Genomic DNA, 15,746 nt, shown 5'->3' on the forward strand with positions numbered 1-15,746 from the left:
GGTGTGTGTCGGGTGATCGGGTGTTCGGGGACGGTGTGTGTCGGGTGATCGGGTGTTCGGGGACGGTGTGTGTCGGGTGATCGGGGGGTGGGGACGGTGTGTGTCGGGTGATCGGGGGGTGGGGACGGTGTGTGTCGGGTGATCGGGTGTTCGGGGACCGTGTGTGTCGGGTGATCGGGTGTTCGGGGACGGTGTGTGTCGGGTGATCGGGTGTTCGGGGACGGTGTGTGTCGGGTGATCGGGTGTTCGGGGACGGTGTGTGTCGGGTGTTCGGGGGGTGGGGATGGTGTGTGTCGGGTGATCGGGTGTTCGGGGACGGTGTGTGTCGGGTGATCGGGTGTTCGGGGACGGTGTGTGTCGGGTGATCGGGTGATCGGGGACGGTGTGTGTCGGGTGATCCCGTTGGTGATGTGTCAGTGAATGGTCCTCTCTGTGGAATCCCGCAGCCCCTGCCCTGTGCGATGGCGAATGGCGATGGCAGAGCCCGGATCAGATCTGAAAGCGACCACACAAGTGGCCGAGTTGCTCGATGTTCTTGTGGAGGATGCTGTGCAGGACGTCCAGGTACTTGCTGGTGTCACCGTCCCGCGTGAAGTCCCGGTAAAACTGGCCTTGCTCGGGGTCAAAGGTGAACTTCTGGGGCAGGGGGCCATTGTCCTTCATGTAATCCCAGACGGTGAGCAGCAGGAGGTGCACCTCGAAGGGGGTGAGGAGGTGGAAGATCTCGTGCATGTTACTCAGCACGGGTGGCAGGAGCTGCCCCTCGCCCATACAGGATACCAGCCAGCAGGAAGCCTGGAGCTGCCACCGGGTGCTGGTGGTCAGGCTGTCCCGGGAAGCCTCCCAGTGGGCCATCAGGGTGGCCAGAAGACCCCGGAGCAGCACCGAGCAGTAACAGAGAGCTGGCCTCCCCAGGGCCACCAGCTGCAGCAGGGGGAAGAACAGCGGGTTCCCCTCAAAGTGGTTGCGGATTTGCAGATCCCGTTCTACAGTGTTGCGGGCATGGTCCTCAGTGGGCCAGGCCAGCTCGCTGTTAGTGACATCTGGGCACAGCTCCTCTACCAGGGCCATGGCCACAGCCTTGGCAGCCTCTGGGTTAATGGGGGGCACGGCCAGACCACCCTCAGGCTGTGCTAGGGGTCTCCTCCATTGGCTGCCACACCTCACCAACAGGCTCAGCAGCTGGTATAGGTTTTCAGAGGCTTCCAGAGGCCCTGGGGAGGAGGGCGAAGGGGAGACTAAGGAGGCTGAGGGTTTCAGACCACGCCCGATGATGCCAGCATGGAAGACGGCCCAAACGCTGCCCCCGAAGTTGACGGCAGTGCCAAAGCGGCGGTTCACGTCCAGCAGGGAGTCTCCGGGAGCAGGGGCCAGGGGCTCCTGGGGCCTGGGGCTTCCCCAGGGGGTCCCGCCGAACAGGCCAGGTTCCTGGGTGGCAGAGCGGACCAGCTGCTGCAGGACGACCCGCAGGGCGCTGGGAGAGACTGAGCTGAGCCGGCCCAGCAACCGGGAGCTGTCCTGGGCTGAGCCATGCCGGCCGTGCCTCAGGGCCCTCAGGAAGTGACAGACTCCGGCCTGGGCTAGGCCCGAGAGCAGGGCGGGGCCCGGGGAAGGGGGAAGGGGCACCGCCGAGAGCAGAGCGGCGGCCACCTCAGAGAGCCGAGCCTCTGGGCGCCTCAGCAGCTGGCCCAGGTCCCTCACATGGGAGGACAGGGCCTCAGCTAGGCCCCGACCTATGGCGGAGGGGGAGGGGAGAGCGGACCCTTCCTCCTCACTCAGCTCGCCGTCCTCCCCTTCAGCTTCCCTCTCCTCCCCGTCCCGCTGCAGCAGCAGGGCCAGGTTAGTCAGGAGCTGGGCGGCCTGGGTCTCAGGCAGGCTGGAGGAGTGCAGCCCGTCCACGCAGCGCCTGACAGTGGCCTGCAGCAGCCCTGGCACCGAGGCTGAGAGCTGGTCGTGCAGCCTGATGGCCAAGGTCAGCTCCTCGGGGCTCCGTGCCAGCACCAGGAGGTGGCCCAGAGCCTCAGTGGCACAGCTCTGCCCGCTGTAGACGCAGAGCAAGGCCAGCAGCTGGTGCTGCCAGAGATGCCTCTTCCGCTCCAGCCTCAGGGTCTCCTGGCACAGGTCCCTGACCCGGGACTTCAGCTCCTCAAAGAAGGGGACGGTGCGAGGGGTCTGGCTCTCCCCAGGGCCTCCCAGGGGACGGTTATAGACCAGCTTCTGCAGGTTGAGGAGGAGCAGCTGGATGATACGGTGACAGGCCTCCCGGACCCCATCCCTGACCACCAGGCCTGGCGTGGTGATGACCGAGGCCGGCATGGCGGTGTTGACCAGGAACTGGAGGATGTGGTAGGCCCCGGGCCCGGCCTGGCAGATCAGGTGCACCACCAGCCCCAGCAGGTTATCGGCATCGTCCCGGCTCAGCCCGGCAAACTGCTGCTGGAGCTGCTCCAACACCGGAGGGGTCAGAGAGTCCACCAGCTCACCGGAGACCGTGCCCAGCAGCGCCGGGGACATGGCAGCCAGCTGCAGCAGGAAGGGAACCGTGGCGTTGTGCTGGGGCTCCCGGCTAGGCCTCAGGCTCTCCTGGAACATCAGCAGCAGCTCCTGCCTAATGCTGTCCGAGTGACGAGTGGCCAGGTGGCCCAGAATGCCCACGACCGACGCCATCTTGGGCACCCGCTTGTCTGCCAGTGATGGGAAGAGGGGGTCCATCACAGAGGAGGCTCCGTGCATACAGAAATCCTTCAGGCCACAGGACAGCACCCGGCTGATGATGGTGTTGGGGAAGGAGGAGCCGATGTGAGCCACCACCCAGTCAAAGTGTGGTGAGTGCTGCACCGAAGTGTCCAGGAGGGCGTCCACGCAGGCGTCTGGGCAGCTGCTGATCATAGAGGACAGGCACTGCACATAGATCTCCATCAGCACCCGGGTGGCCTTGCATGACATCCAGAGATGGAGCAGCTCGTTCAGGCTGCTGGTGTGTGGCACCTGGTGCCAGCTGGAATATTTACTGCTGAGCTGCCCCATCAGCTCGATGGACCAGGCCGAGACCAGCGGAGCCCAGGCCTTGGGGTTGGACTGCACAAACTCAGACAGCACGCCCTGAATCTCCTGGGTGACGTCGTCCAGGCCGGGCTGAGACATTCCTGGGGGTCCGCCCGCCCCTTCCCGGTTCAGCTCCAGGATGTAGCCGCTCACGTACTCGTCGAAGACCCCCCGCAGGTGCTCGAGGACTGCGGCCCGGGCTGGGGGCAGGTTCCGGAGCAGCAAGATCCCGCAGCGGGCGTGCTCCTTCACCGACAGCTTGTGACCGTGTACCTGGTCAATGCCGCTGATAAACGCCTTCATCTCCTGCAGCAGCTCCTGCGAACTGCAACCGAATGGGGAAATCAGTACCAGGCCATTCAGCCCATCACATACCATGCTTGCCCTCCGAGAGATCTCCCCGAGTCATCCCCCCAACACCACACCTCACCGCAGATTCCTCCTCCTCCAGTTTCTCTCCCTCCCTTTTCACAACAACTCACTTCCACAAACAAAACATTCTCCTCAACCTTCCCCACCCCCAGCCACGCCTCCCACTGCCTCTTTTCTCCACTGTCGGGGGGGTCGCTCTGTCGGGGGGCCGCACTGTCAGGGGGGCCGCACTGTCAGGGGGGGCCGCACTGTCGGAGGGTCAGTGCTGAGGGAGTGGGCACTGTCGGAGGATCAGCGCTGAGGGAGTGGGCACTGTCGCAGGGTCAGTGCTGAGGGAGTGAGCACTGTCGGAGGGTCAGTGCTGAGGGAGTGAGCACTGTCGGAGGGTCAGTGCTGAGGGAGTGAGCACTGTCGGAGGGTCAGTGCTGAGGGAGTGAGCACTGTCGGAGGGTCAGTGCTGAGGGAGCGGGCACTGTCGGAGGGTCAGTGCTGAGGGAGCGCCACAACGTCGGAGGGTCAGTGCTGAGGGAGCGCCGCAACATCGGAGGGTCAGTGCTGAGGGAGTGGGCACTGTCGGAGGGTCAGCGCTGAGGGAGTGGGCACTGTCGGAGGGTCAGTGCTGAGGGAGCGCCGCAACGTCGGAGGGTCAGTGCTGAGGGAGCGCCGCAACGTCGCAGGGTCAGTGCTGAGGGAGTGGGCACTGTCGGAGGGTCAGCGCTGAGGGAGTGGGCACAGTCAGAGGGTCAGCGCTGAGGGAGCGGGCACTGTTGGAGGGTCAGTGCTGAGGGAGTGGGCACTGTCGGAGGGTCAGTGCTGAGGGAGTGGGCACTGTCGGAGGGTCAGTGCTGAGGGAGTGGGCACTGTCGGAAGGTCAGTGCTGAGGGAGTGGGCACTGTCGGAGGGTCAGTGCTGACGGAGTGCGGCACTGTCAGAGGGTCAGTGCTGAGGGAGTGGGCACTGTGGGAGGGTCAGTGCTGAGGGAGTGGGCACTGTGGGAGGGTTAGTGCTGAGGGATTGGGCACTGTCGGAGGGTCAGTGCTGAGGGAGTGGGCACTGTCGGAGGGTCAGTGCTGAGGGAGCGGGCACTGTCCGAGGGTCAGTGCTGAGGGAGTGGGCACTGTCAGAGGGTCAGTGCTGAGGGAGTGGGCACTGTCGGAGGGACAGTGCTGAGGGAGTGGGCACTGTCGGAGGGACAGTGCTGAGGGAGCGGGCACTGTCCGAGGGTCAGTGCTGAGTGAGTGGGCACTGTTGGAGGGTCAGTGCTGAGGGAGCGCCGCAACGTCGGAGGGTCAGTGCTGAGGGAGCGCCGCAACGTCGGAGGGTCAGTGCTGAGGGAGTGGGCACTGTCGGAGGGTCAGCGCTGAGGGAGTGGGCACAGTCAGAGGGTCAGCGCTGAGGGAGCGGGCACTGTCGGAGGGACAGCGCTGAGGGAGCGGGCACTGTCGGAGGGACAGTGCTGAGGGAGCGGGCACTGTCGGAGGGTCAGTGCTGAGGGAGTGGGCACTGTCGGAGGGTCAGTGCTGAGGGAGTGGGCACTGTCGGAGGGTCAGTGCTGAGGGAGTGGGCACTGTCGGAAGGTCAGTGCTGAGGGAGTGGGCACTGTCGGAGGGTCAGTGCTGAGGGAGTGCTGCACTGTCAGAGGGTCAGTGCTGAGGGAGTGGGCACTGTGGGAGGGTCAGTGCTGAGGGAGTGGGCACTGTGGGAGGGTCAGTGCTGAGGGATTGGGCACTGTCGGAGGGTCAGTGCTGAGGGAGTGGGCACTGTCGGAGGGTCAGTGCTGAGGGAGCGGGCACTGTCCGAGGGTCAGTGCTGAGGGAGTGGGCACTGTCAGAGGGTCAGTGCTGAGGGAGTGGGCACTGTCAGAGGGTCAGTGCTGAGGGAGTGGGCACTGTCGGAGGGACAGTGCTGAGGGAGTGGGCACTGTCGGAGGGACAGTGCTGAGGGAGCGGGCACTGTCCGAGGGTCAGTGCTGAGTGAGTGGGCACTGTCGGAGGGTCAGCGCTGAGGGAGTGGGCACTGTCGGAGGGTCAGCGCTGAGGGAGCGGGCACTGTCGGAGGGTCAGTGCTGAGGGAGTGGGCACTGTCAGAGGGTCAGTGCTGAGGGAGCGGGCACTGTCCGAGGGTCAGTGCTGAGGGAGTGGGCACTGTCGGAAGGTCAGTGCTGAGGGAGTGGGCACTGTCCGAGGGTCAGTGCTGAGGGAGTGGGCACTGTCCGAGGGTCAGTGCTGAGGGAGTGGGCACTGTCGGAGGGTCTGTGCTAAGGGAGTGGGCACTGTCGGAGGGTCAGTGCTGAGGGAGTGGGCACTGTCGGAGGGTCAGTGCTGAGGGAGAGCCGCACTGTCGGAGGGTCAGTGCTGAGGGAGTGGGCACTGTCAGAGGGTCAGTGCTGAGGGAGCGGGCACTGTCGGAGGGACAGTGCTGAGGGAGCGGGCACTGTCCGAGGGTCAGTGCTAAGGGAGTGGGCACTGTCGGAGGGACAGTGCTGAGGGAGTGGGCACTGTCGGAGGGTCAGTGCTGAGGGAGTGCTGCACTGTCGGAGGGACAGTGCTGAGGGAGTGGACACTGTCAGAGGGTCAGCGCTGAGGGAGTGCTGCACTGTCAGAGGGTCAGCGCTGAGGGAGTGCTGCACTGTCAGAGGGTCAGCGCTGAGGGAGTGGGCACTGTCGGAGGGACAGTGCTGAGGGAGTGGACACTGTCGGAGGGTCAGTGCTGAGGGAGTGCTGCACTGTCAGAGGGTCAGTGCTGAGGGAGTGGGCACTGTCGGAGGGTCAGTGCTGAGGGAGTGGGCACTGTCGGAGGGTCAGTGCTGAGGGAGTGGGCACTGTGGGAGGGTCAGTGCTGAGGGAGTGGGCACTGTCGGAGGGTCAGTGCTGAGGGAGCGGGCACTGTCGGAGGGTCAGTGCTGAGGGAGTGGGCACTGTCGGAGGGTCAGTGCTGAGGGAGTGGGCACTGTCGGAGGGTCAGTGCTGAGGGAGTGGGCACTGTGGGAGGGTCAGTGCTGAGGGAGCGGGCACTGTCGGAGGGTCAGTGTTGAGGGAGCGGGCACTGTCGGAGGGTCAGTGCTGAGGGAGCGGGCACTGTCAGAGGGTCAGTGCTGAGGGAGTGGGCACTGTCAGAGGGTCAGTGCTGAGGGAGTGGGCACTGTCAGAGGGTCAGTGCTGAGGGAGCGGGTACTGTCGGAGAGTCAGTGCTGAGGGAGTGGGCACTGTCGGAGGGTCAGTGCTGAGGGAGCGCCGCAACGTCGGAGGGTCAGTGCTGAGGGAGCGCCGCAACGGCGGAGGGTCAGTGCTGAGGGAGTGGGCACTGTCGGAGGGTCAGCGCTGAGGGAGTGGTCACAGTCAGAGGGTCAGCGCTGAGGGAGCGGGCACTGTCGGAGGGACAGTGCTGAGGGAGCGGGCACTGTCGGAGGGTAAGTGCTGAGGGAGTGGGCACTGTCGGAGGGTCAGTGCTGAGGGAGTGGGCACTGTCGGAAGGTCAGTGCTGAGGGAGTGGGCACTGTCGGAGGGTCAGTGCTGAGGGAGTGCTGCACAGTCAGAGGGTCAGTGCTGAGGGAGTGGGCACTGTGGGAGGGTCAGTGCTGAGGGAGTGGGCACTGTGGGAGGGTCAGTGCTGACGGATTGGGCACTGTCGGAGGGTCAGTGCTGAGGGAGTGGGCACTGTCGGAGGGTCAGTGCTGAGGGAGCGGGCACTGTCCGAGGGTCAGTGCTGAGGGAGTGGGCACTGTCAGAGGGTCAGTGCTGAGGGAGTGGGCACTGTCAGAGGGTCAGTGCTGAGGGAGTGGGCACTGTCGGAGGGACAGTGCTGAGGGAGCGGGCACTGTCCGAGGGTCAGTGCTGAGGGAGTGGACACTGTTGGAGGGTCAGCGCTGAGAGAGTGGGCACTGTCGGAAGGTCAGTGCTGAGGGAGTGGGCACTGTCGGAGGGTCAGTGCTGACGGAGTGCTGCACTGTCAGAGGGTCAGTGCTGAGGGAGTGGGCACTGTGGGAGGGTCAGTGCTGAGGGAGTGGGCACTGTGGGAGGGTCAGTGCTGAGGGATTGGGCACTGTCGGAGGGTCAGTGCTGAGGGAGTGGGCACTGTCGGAGGGTCAGTGCTGAGGGAGCGGGCACTGTCCGAGGGTCAGTGCTGAGGGAGCGGGCACTGTCCGAGGGTCAGTGCTGAGGGAGTGGGCACTGTCGGAGGGACAGTGCTGAGGGAGTGGGCACTGTCGGAGGGACAGTGCTGAGGGAGCGGGCACTGTCCGAGAGTCAGTGCTGAGTGAGTGGGCACTGTTGGAGGGTCAGTGCTGAGGGAGCGCCGCAACGTCGGAGGGTCAGTGCTGAGGGAGCGCCGCAACGTCGGAGGGTCAGTGCTGAGGGAGTGGGCACTGTCGGAGGGTCAGCGCTGAGGGAGTGGGCACAGTCAGAGGGTCAGCGCTGAGGGAGCGGGCACTGTCGGAGGGACAGTGCTGAGGGAGCGGGCACTGTCGGAGGGTCAGTGCTGAGGGAGTGGGCACTGTCAGAGGGTCAGTGCTGAGGGAGTGGGCACTGTCGGAGGGTCAGTGCTGAGGGAGTGGGCACTGTCGGAAGGTCAGTGCTGAGGGAGTGGGCACTGTCGGAGGGTCAGTGCTGAGGGAGTGCTGCACTGTCAGAGGGTCAGTGCTGAGGGAGTGGGCACTGTGGGAGGGTCAGTGCTGAGGGAGTGGGCACTGTGGGAGGGTCAGTGCTGAGGGATTGGGCACTGTCGGAGGGTCAGTGCTGAGGGAGTGGGCACTGTCGGAGGGTCAGTGCTGAGGGAGCGGGCACTGTCCGAGGGTCAGTGCTGAGGGAGTGGGCACTGTCAGAGGGTCAGTGCTGAGGGAGTGGGCACTGTCAGAGGGTCAGTGCTGAGGGAGTGGGCACTGTCGGAGGGACAGTGCTGAGGGAGTGGGCACTGTCGGAGGGACAGTGCTGAGTGAGTGGGCACTGTCGGAGGGTCAGCGCTGAGGGAGTGGGCACTGTCGGAGGGTCAGCGCTGAGGGAGCGGGCACTGTCGGAGGGTCAGCGCTGAGGGAGCGGGCACTGTCAGAGGGTCAGCGCTGAGGGAGCGGGCACTGTCCGAGGGTCAGTGCTGAGGGAGTGGGCACTGTCGGAAGGTCAGTGCTGAGGGAGTGGGCACTGTCCGAGGGTCAGTGCTGAGGGAGTGGGCACTGTCCGAGGGTCAGTGCTGAGGGAGTGGGCACTGTCGGAGGGTGTGTGCTAAGGGAGTGGGCACTGTCGGAGGGTCAGTGCTGAGGGAGTGGGCACTGTCGGAGGGTCAGTGCTGAGGGAGAGCCGCACTGTCGGAGGGTCAGTGCTGAGGGAGTGGGCACTGTCAGAGGGTCAGTGCTGAGGGAGCGGGCACTGTCCGAGGGTCAGTGCTAAGGGAGTGGGCACTGTCGGAGGGACAGTGCTGAGGGAGCGGGCACTGTCCGAGGGTCAGTGCTAAGGGAGTGGGCACTGTCGGAGGGACAGTGCTGAGGGAGTGGGCACTGTCGGAGGGTCAGTGCTGAGGGAGTGCTGCACTGTCGGAGGGACAGTGCTGAGGGAGTGGACACTGTCAGAGGGTCAGCGCTGAGGGAGTGCTGCACTGTCAGAGGGTCAGCGCTGAGGGAGTGCTGCACTGTCAGAGGGTCAGCGCTGAGGGAGTGGGCACTGTCGGAGGGACAGTGCTGAGGGAGTGGGCACTGTCGGAGGGACAGTGCTGAGGGAGTGGACACTGTCGGAGGGTCAGTGCTGAGGGAGTGCTGCACTGTCAGAGGGTCAGTGCTGAGGGAGTGGGCACTGTCGGAGGGTCAGTGCTGAGGGAGTGGGCACTGTCGGAGGGTCAGTGCTGAGGGAGTGGGCACTGTGGGAGGGTCAGTGCTGAGGGAGTGGGCACTGTCGGAGGGTCAGTGCTGAGGGAGCGGGCACTGTCGGAGGGTCAGTGCTGAGGGAGTGGGCACTGTCGGAGGGTCAGTGCTGAGGGAGTGGGCACTGTCGGAGGGTCAGTGCTGAGGGAGTGGGCACTGTGGGAGGGTCAGTGCTGAGGGAGCGGGCACTGTCGGAGGGTCAGTGTTGAGGGAGCGGGCACTGTCGGAGGGTCAGTGCTGAGGGAGCGGGCACTGTCGGAGGGTCAGTGCTGAGGGAGTGGGCACTGTCAGAGGGTCAGTGCTGAGGGAGTGGGCACTGTCAGAGGGACAGTGCTGAGGGAGCGGGCACTGTCGGAGGGTAAGTGCTGAGGGAGTGGGCACTGTCGGAGGGTCAGTGCTGAGGGAGTGGGCACTGTCGGAAGGTCAGTGCTGAGGGAGTGGGCACTGTCGGAGGGTCAGTGCTGAGGGAGTGCTGCACTGTCAGAGGGTCAGTGCTGAGGGAGTGGGCACTGTGGGAGGGTCAGTGCTGAGGGAGTGGGCACTGTGGGAGGGTCAGTGCTGACGGATTGGGCACTGTCGGAGGGTCAGTGCTGAGGGAGTGGGCACTGTCGGAGGGTCAGTGCTGAGGGAGCGGGCACTGTCCGAGGGTCAGTGCTGAGGGAGCGGGCACTGTCAGAGGGTCAGTGCTGAGGGAGTGGGCACTGTCAGAGGGTCAGTGCTGAGGGAGTGGGCACTGTCGGAGGGACAGTGCTGAGGGAGCGGGCACTGTCGGAGGGACAGTGCTGAGGGAGCGGGCACTGTCCGAGGGTCAGTGCTGAGGGAGTGGACACTGTTGGAGGGTCAGCGCTGAGAGAGTGGGCACTGTCGGAGGGTCAGCGCTGAGGGAGTGGGCACTGTCGGAGGGTCAGTGCTGAGGGAGCGGGCGCTGTCAGAGGGTCAGTGCTGAGGGAGTGGGCACTGTCGGAGGGTCAGTGCTGAGGGAGCGGGCACTGTCCGAGGGTCAGTGCTGAGGGAGTGGGCACTGTCAGAGGGTCAGTGCTGAGGGAGTGCTGCACTGTCAGAGGGTCAGTGCTGAGGGAGTGGGCACTGTCGGAGGGACAGTGCTGAGGGAGTGGACACTGTCAGAGGGTCAGCGCTGAGGGAGTGCTGCACTGTCAGAGGGTCAGCGCTGAGGGAGTGGGCACTGTCGGAGGGACAGTGCTGAGGGAGTGGACACTGTCAGGGGGTCAGCGCTGAGGGAGTGCTGCACTGTCAGAGGGTCAGTGCTGAGGGAGCGGGCACTGTCCGAGGGTCAAGGCTGAGGGAGCAGGCACTGTCCGAGGGTCAGTGCTGAGGGAGTGGGCACTGTCAGAGGGTCAGTGCTGAGGGAGTGCTGCACTGTCAGAGGGTCAGTGCTGAGGGAGTGGGCACTGTCGGAGGGACAGTGCTGAGGGAGTGGACACTGTCAGAGGGTCAGCGCTGAGGGAGTGCTGCACTGTCAGAGGGTCAGCGCTGAGGGAGTGGGCACTGTCGGAGGGACAGTGCTGAGGGAGTGGACACTGTCAGAGGGTCAGCGCTGAGGGAGTGCTGCACTGTCAGAGGGTCAGTGCTGAGGGAGCGGGCACTGTCCGAGGGTCAAGGCTGAGGGAGCGGGCACTGTCAGAGGGTCAGTGCTGAGGGAGTGCTGCACTGTCAGAGGGTCAGTGCTGATGGAGCGGGCACTGTCCGAGGGTCAGTGCTGAGGGAGTGGGCACTGTCGGAGGGTCAGTGCTGAGGGAGTGGGCACTGTCGGAGGGTCAGTGCTGAGGGAGAGCCGCACTGTCGGAGGGTCAGTGCTGAGAGAGTGGGCACTGTCAGAGGGTCAGTGCTGAGGGAGCGGGCACTGTCCGAGGGTCAGTGCTAAGAGAGTGGGCACTGTCGGAGGGACAGTGCTGAGGGAGCGGGCACTGTCCGAGGGTCAGTGCTAAGGGAGAGGGCACTGTCGGAGGGTCAGCGCTGAGGGAGTGCTGCACTGTCAGAGGGTCAGCGCTGAGGGAGTGCTGCACTGTCGGAGGGTCAGCGCTGAGGGAGTGGGCACTGTGGGAGGGTCAGTGCTGAGGGAGTGGGCACTGTCGGAGGGTCAGTGCTGAGGGAGCGGGCACTGTCGGAGGGTCAGTGCTGAGGGAGTGGGCACTGTGGGAGGGTCAGTGCTGAGGGAGTGCTGCACTGTCAGAGGGTCAGTGCTGAGGGAGTGGGCACTGTCGGAGGGACAGTGCTGAGGGAGCGGGCACTGTCCGAGGGTCAGTGCTGAGGGAGTGGGCACTGTGGGAGGGTCAGTGCTGAGGGAGCGGGCACTGTGGGAGGGTCAGTGCTGAGGGAGTGGGCACTGTGGGAGGGTCAGTGCTGAGGGAGTGCTGCACTGTCAGAGGGTCAGTGCTGAGGGAGTGCTGCACTGTCAGAGGGTCAGTGCTGAGGGAGTGCTGCACTGTCAGAGGGTCAGTGCTGAGGGAGTGGGCACTGTCCGAGGGTCAGTGCTGAGGGAGTGGGCACTGTCGGAGGGTCAGTGCTGAGGGAGTGGGCACTGTCGGAGGGTCAGTGCTGAGGGAGTGGGCACTGTGGGAGGGTCAGTGCTGAGGGAGTGCCGCACTGTCAGAGGGTCAGTGCTGAGGGAGTGCCGCACTGTCGGAGGATCAGTGCTGAGGGAGTGGGCACTGTCGGAGGGTCAGTGCTGAGGGAGTGGGCACTGTGGGAGGGTCAGTGCTGAGGGAGTGGGCACTGTCGGAGGGTCAGTGCTGAGGGAGCGGGCACTGTCGGAGGGTCAGTGCTGAGGGAGCGGGCACTGTCGGAGGGTCAGTGCTGAGGGAGTGGGCACTGTCGGAGGGTCAGTGCTGAGGGAGTGGGCACTGTCGGAGGGTCAGTGCTGAGGGAGTGCCGCACTGTCAGAGGGTCAGTGCTGAGGGAGCGGGCACTGTCAGAGGGTCGGTGCTGAGGGAGCGGGCACTGTCGGAGGGTCAGTGCTGAGGGAGTGGGCACTGTCGGAGGGTCAGTGCTGAGGGAGTGGGCACTGTCGGAGGGTCAGTGCTGAGGGAGTGGGCACTGTCGGAGGGTCAGTGCTGAGGGAGTGGGCACTGTCGGAGGGTCAGTGCTGAGGGAGTGCCGCACTGTCAGAGGGTCAGTGCTGAGGGAGTGGGCACTGTCAGAGGGTCAGCGCTGAGGGAGTGGGCACTGTCGGAGGGTCAGTGCTGAGGGAGTGGGCACTGTCGGAGGGTCAGTGTTGAGGGAGCGGGCACTGTCGGAGGGTCAGTGCTGAGGGAGCGGGCACTGTCCGAGGGTCAGTGCTGAGGGAGTGGGCACTGTCAGAGGGACAGTGCTGAGGGAGCGGGCACTGTCAGAGGGACAGTGCTGAGGGAGCGGGCACTGTCCGAGGGTCAGTGCTGAGGGAGTGGGCACTGTCAGAGGGTCAGTGCTGAGGGAGTGCCGCACTGTCGGAGGGTCAGTGCTGAGGCAGTGGGCACTGTCCGAGGGTCAGTGCTGAGGGAGTGGGCACTGTCAGAGGGTCAGTGCTGAGGGAGTGGGCACTGTCAGAGGGTCAGTGCTGAGGGAGCGGGCACTGTCGGAGGGTCAGTGCTGAGGGAGCGGGCACTGTCGGAGGGTCAGTGCTGAGGGAGTGGGCACTGTCGGAGGGTCAGTGCTGAGGGAGTGGGCACTGTCAGAGGGTCAGTGCTGAGGGACAGAGGCTGGCGTGGGGGGGTTGGGGGGGGATGGTGTGGTGGTGGGGGTTTGGGGGTGGGGGGGGGGGGAGTGTGCTAGACTGCCCCCTGCAGGTTGACAATGGGAAATGTCAACGTCAACAAAACAGTCACGTTGCACTTCCTCCCTCTTCCAGAGGGGGCGGTGCAGCAGCGTGGGGAGCGGTGCGCACGCGTACCCCCGGGCCCGGAGCCGCGCATGCGCCCACTCGCCTGATGGCCGCCCGCAGGCTGCAGTTTCCCTCCATCGCCGCCGCCGCCGCCGCCATGAACCCGCCGGAACCCGGAGCCGCACCGTGGGATAACCCCGCAGGACGGAGACGGCCCGAGCGCACTCCGAGTCCCGGGCGCTCTGCCGCCGCCGCCGCCCCCTCACTGACTCGATCGATTGATTCCCAGCGGGAGCCGCCCGCAATCCGCTCCCCCTCAACCCGCTTCCGGCCGCGGCCTGTCCCTCTCTATAAAGGTTCCGGCTGGAGCGCCCCTTTGCCTTGAGTCTGGTTCCGGGATTAAGAATGTTCCCCCCCTCCCCATCAGCAAACTGGTGGGACATGAAATATTGCCTGTTCCATGACCTTGGGCAGGATATGTCAGACGAAAGTAAATATAACTTTAATGAGTTTTAACTTAATGGGTTTCCTACAAGGTCCACCGAATGCTGAACCAAATGCAAAGGTTTCCCTTTTGCATTTATATAGCACCCTAACGCCACCTGCCATCAGGGCCTGACAACCACCTGCCCAAGGAAATGACAGGGGTTTGAAATGGTGGAGTGGTGACGAGAGATTGCTTTCAAACAGTGTCCCATTGCAATGTCCCAGGACTTTGCAAATTGCTTTCCGTTAACATTGATCCTTTTTGAATTGAATTAGTTTTAGAATTTGAATCAGAATATCCTTTATTGTCGTGTGTACTCAAGTACAGGAGTACAATGAAAAGGTTTACGTTACCTGTTGTGGCACCATCCTCAGTGCATCGTCTGTGGGAAGAAATCTTAGATACAAACGAGGAATAAAAAGAAAAGTGGTTGCATTACAATGTTTAAAGAGTAAGTTAGAAATAAGACACATTTTTGTCACATACTCAAATTTACAGCACCATCGTAGGTAGAAAGGTACTTAGATACAGATACGTAAGATCACATTTGTAGGAAACAAAAAGAATTCGGAAAATTAAAAAATAAATACATTTTGCCATGAAAGGCTTCGTTTCTGTACGGCACCGGCCCTCACTAAAGCACCAGGCATGCACATAAGGAACTGGAGTGAGATCATTGCAGAGTAACTGAGGGACAGCCACAGGAACAGACAATATTGGGGGAGAGGGGGCATACAGTGGGGTTAGTGGGATCTAGACCTCAGAGTGTTGAACACTTACTGAACTGAAAAACTACCACACATCCCTAGAATTCAGAGTAAGGGCTGAAAGGAGGGGTAATCCTGCCCTGTTGTGTTTGCACTGCTTTAAAATGAGGGTTTTCCCCTTTGGACAGAGATGAGGAGAAATATTTTCTCTGAAGGTTTTACCCTTTGGAATCTCAGCCTCAGGTGGTCTTGGAGGCAGGGTCATTGAATATTTTTAAGGCAGAGGTAGATAGACTTTTCTTATGAAAGGGTATCAGAGGTTACTGGGATAGATGGAAATGTGGAATGCAAATTATAAATAGATCAGCCATGATCTTATTGAATGGTGGAGCAGGCTGGAGGGGCTGAATAGACTACTGCTGCTTCTGATTTTTTATTTTCACACATATATTCATTTGGTTAAAATTAATTTTTAAAAATTCTTTCACAGGATGTGAGCATCACTGGCTAGGCCAGCATTTATTGCCCATCAAGAGTCAACCCCATTGCTGGGGTCTGGAGTCACCTGGAGGCCAGGCCTGATAAGGACAGCAATTTCCCTCCCGAAAGAACATTAGTGACCCAGGTGGGTTTTTTTCCCCCCTGACAATTGGCAATGGTTATCATTAGATTCTTAATTCCAGATTTTTATTGAATTCAAATTCCAGCATCTGCCTTGGCAGGATTTGAACCAGGGTCCCCTCGACACCACCTGGGTTTCTGGATTAACAGCTCACTATTACCACTAGGCCAGCATTTCCCCTAATTTAATCCTCTCTCTCTCAAACTGAAGGTAAAATTCAATCATATTATGATCACTGGTGCCTAGGGGTATATTCACAAATATAAAGAAATCATTAATTTTTTTTGTCCAGTTTTTACAATCATCATGCAAGCAACGTAGATTCGTCAAGGGCAGGTTGTGTCTCACAAACCTCATTGAGAAGCTGACCAAGCATGTAGATGAGGGTAGGGCAGTTGACGTGGTATACATGGACTTCAGTGAAGCCTTTGATAAGGTTCCACATGGAAGGCTGTTGGAGAAAATGCAGAGGCATGGGATTGAGGGTGATTTAGCAGTTTGGATTAGAAACTGGCTTTCTGAAAGAAGGCAGCGAGTGGTGGTTGATGGAAAATATTCAGCCTAGAATCCGGTTACTAGTGGTGTGCCACGTGGATCTGTTTTGGGACACTGCTGTTTGTCATTTTTATAAATGACTTAGACGCAGGCATAGGTGGATGGATTAGTAAATCTGCAGACGACACTAAAGTCGGTGGAGTAGTGGACAGTTTGGAAGAGTGTTACAGGTTGCAGGGGGTCTTGGATAAACTGCAGAATTGGGCTGAGAGGTGGCAAATGGAGTTCAATGCAGCTAAATGTGAGGTGATGCACTTTGGGAAGAATAACAGGAAGGCAGAGAGTATGGGTCAATG

General features: G+C 62.0%; 1 protein-coding gene across 1 annotated transcript; it reads right to left on the bottom strand.

The window, feature by feature from the left end:
- Positions 1 to 348: 348 nt before the first annotated feature.
- On the bottom strand, positions 349 to 14,022 carry ints5 (integrator complex subunit 5). The gene is made up of 2 exons (XM_043682581.2): positions 13,183 to 14,022; positions 349 to 3,370 (listed from the first exon to the last, which is right to left on the bottom strand). Exons 1-2 carry the CDS (start codon positions 13,236 to 13,238, stop codon positions 490 to 492), a joined length of 2,937 nt encoding a protein of 978 aa, XP_043538516.2. The 5' UTR covers positions 13,239 to 14,022; the 3' UTR covers positions 349 to 489.
- Between the last annotated feature and the right edge of the window lie 1,724 nt (positions 14,023 to 15,746).

Source organism: Chiloscyllium plagiosum, unplaced genomic scaffold (genome assembly GCF_037043375.1).
Source record: "Chiloscyllium plagiosum isolate Xiang-an unplaced genomic scaffold, Cpla_swu_hap1 HiC_scaffold_46, whole genome shotgun sequence".
Lineage (NCBI taxonomy): Eukaryota > Metazoa > Chordata > Chondrichthyes > Orectolobiformes > Hemiscylliidae > Chiloscyllium > Chiloscyllium plagiosum.

What these genes read in the sequence shown, in the direction of transcription:
- ints5 (XM_043682581.2), bottom strand. Translation starts at nt 13,238, where the DNA reads ATGGCGGCGGCGGCGGCGGCGATGGAGGGAAACTGCAGCCTGCGGGCG. An exon ending in AGCCTGCGGGCGGCCATCAG is followed by an intron (nt 3,371 to 13,182) that starts GCGAGTGGGCGC and finishes ATTCGGTTGCAG; the next exon opens with TTCGCAGGAGCTGCTGCAGG.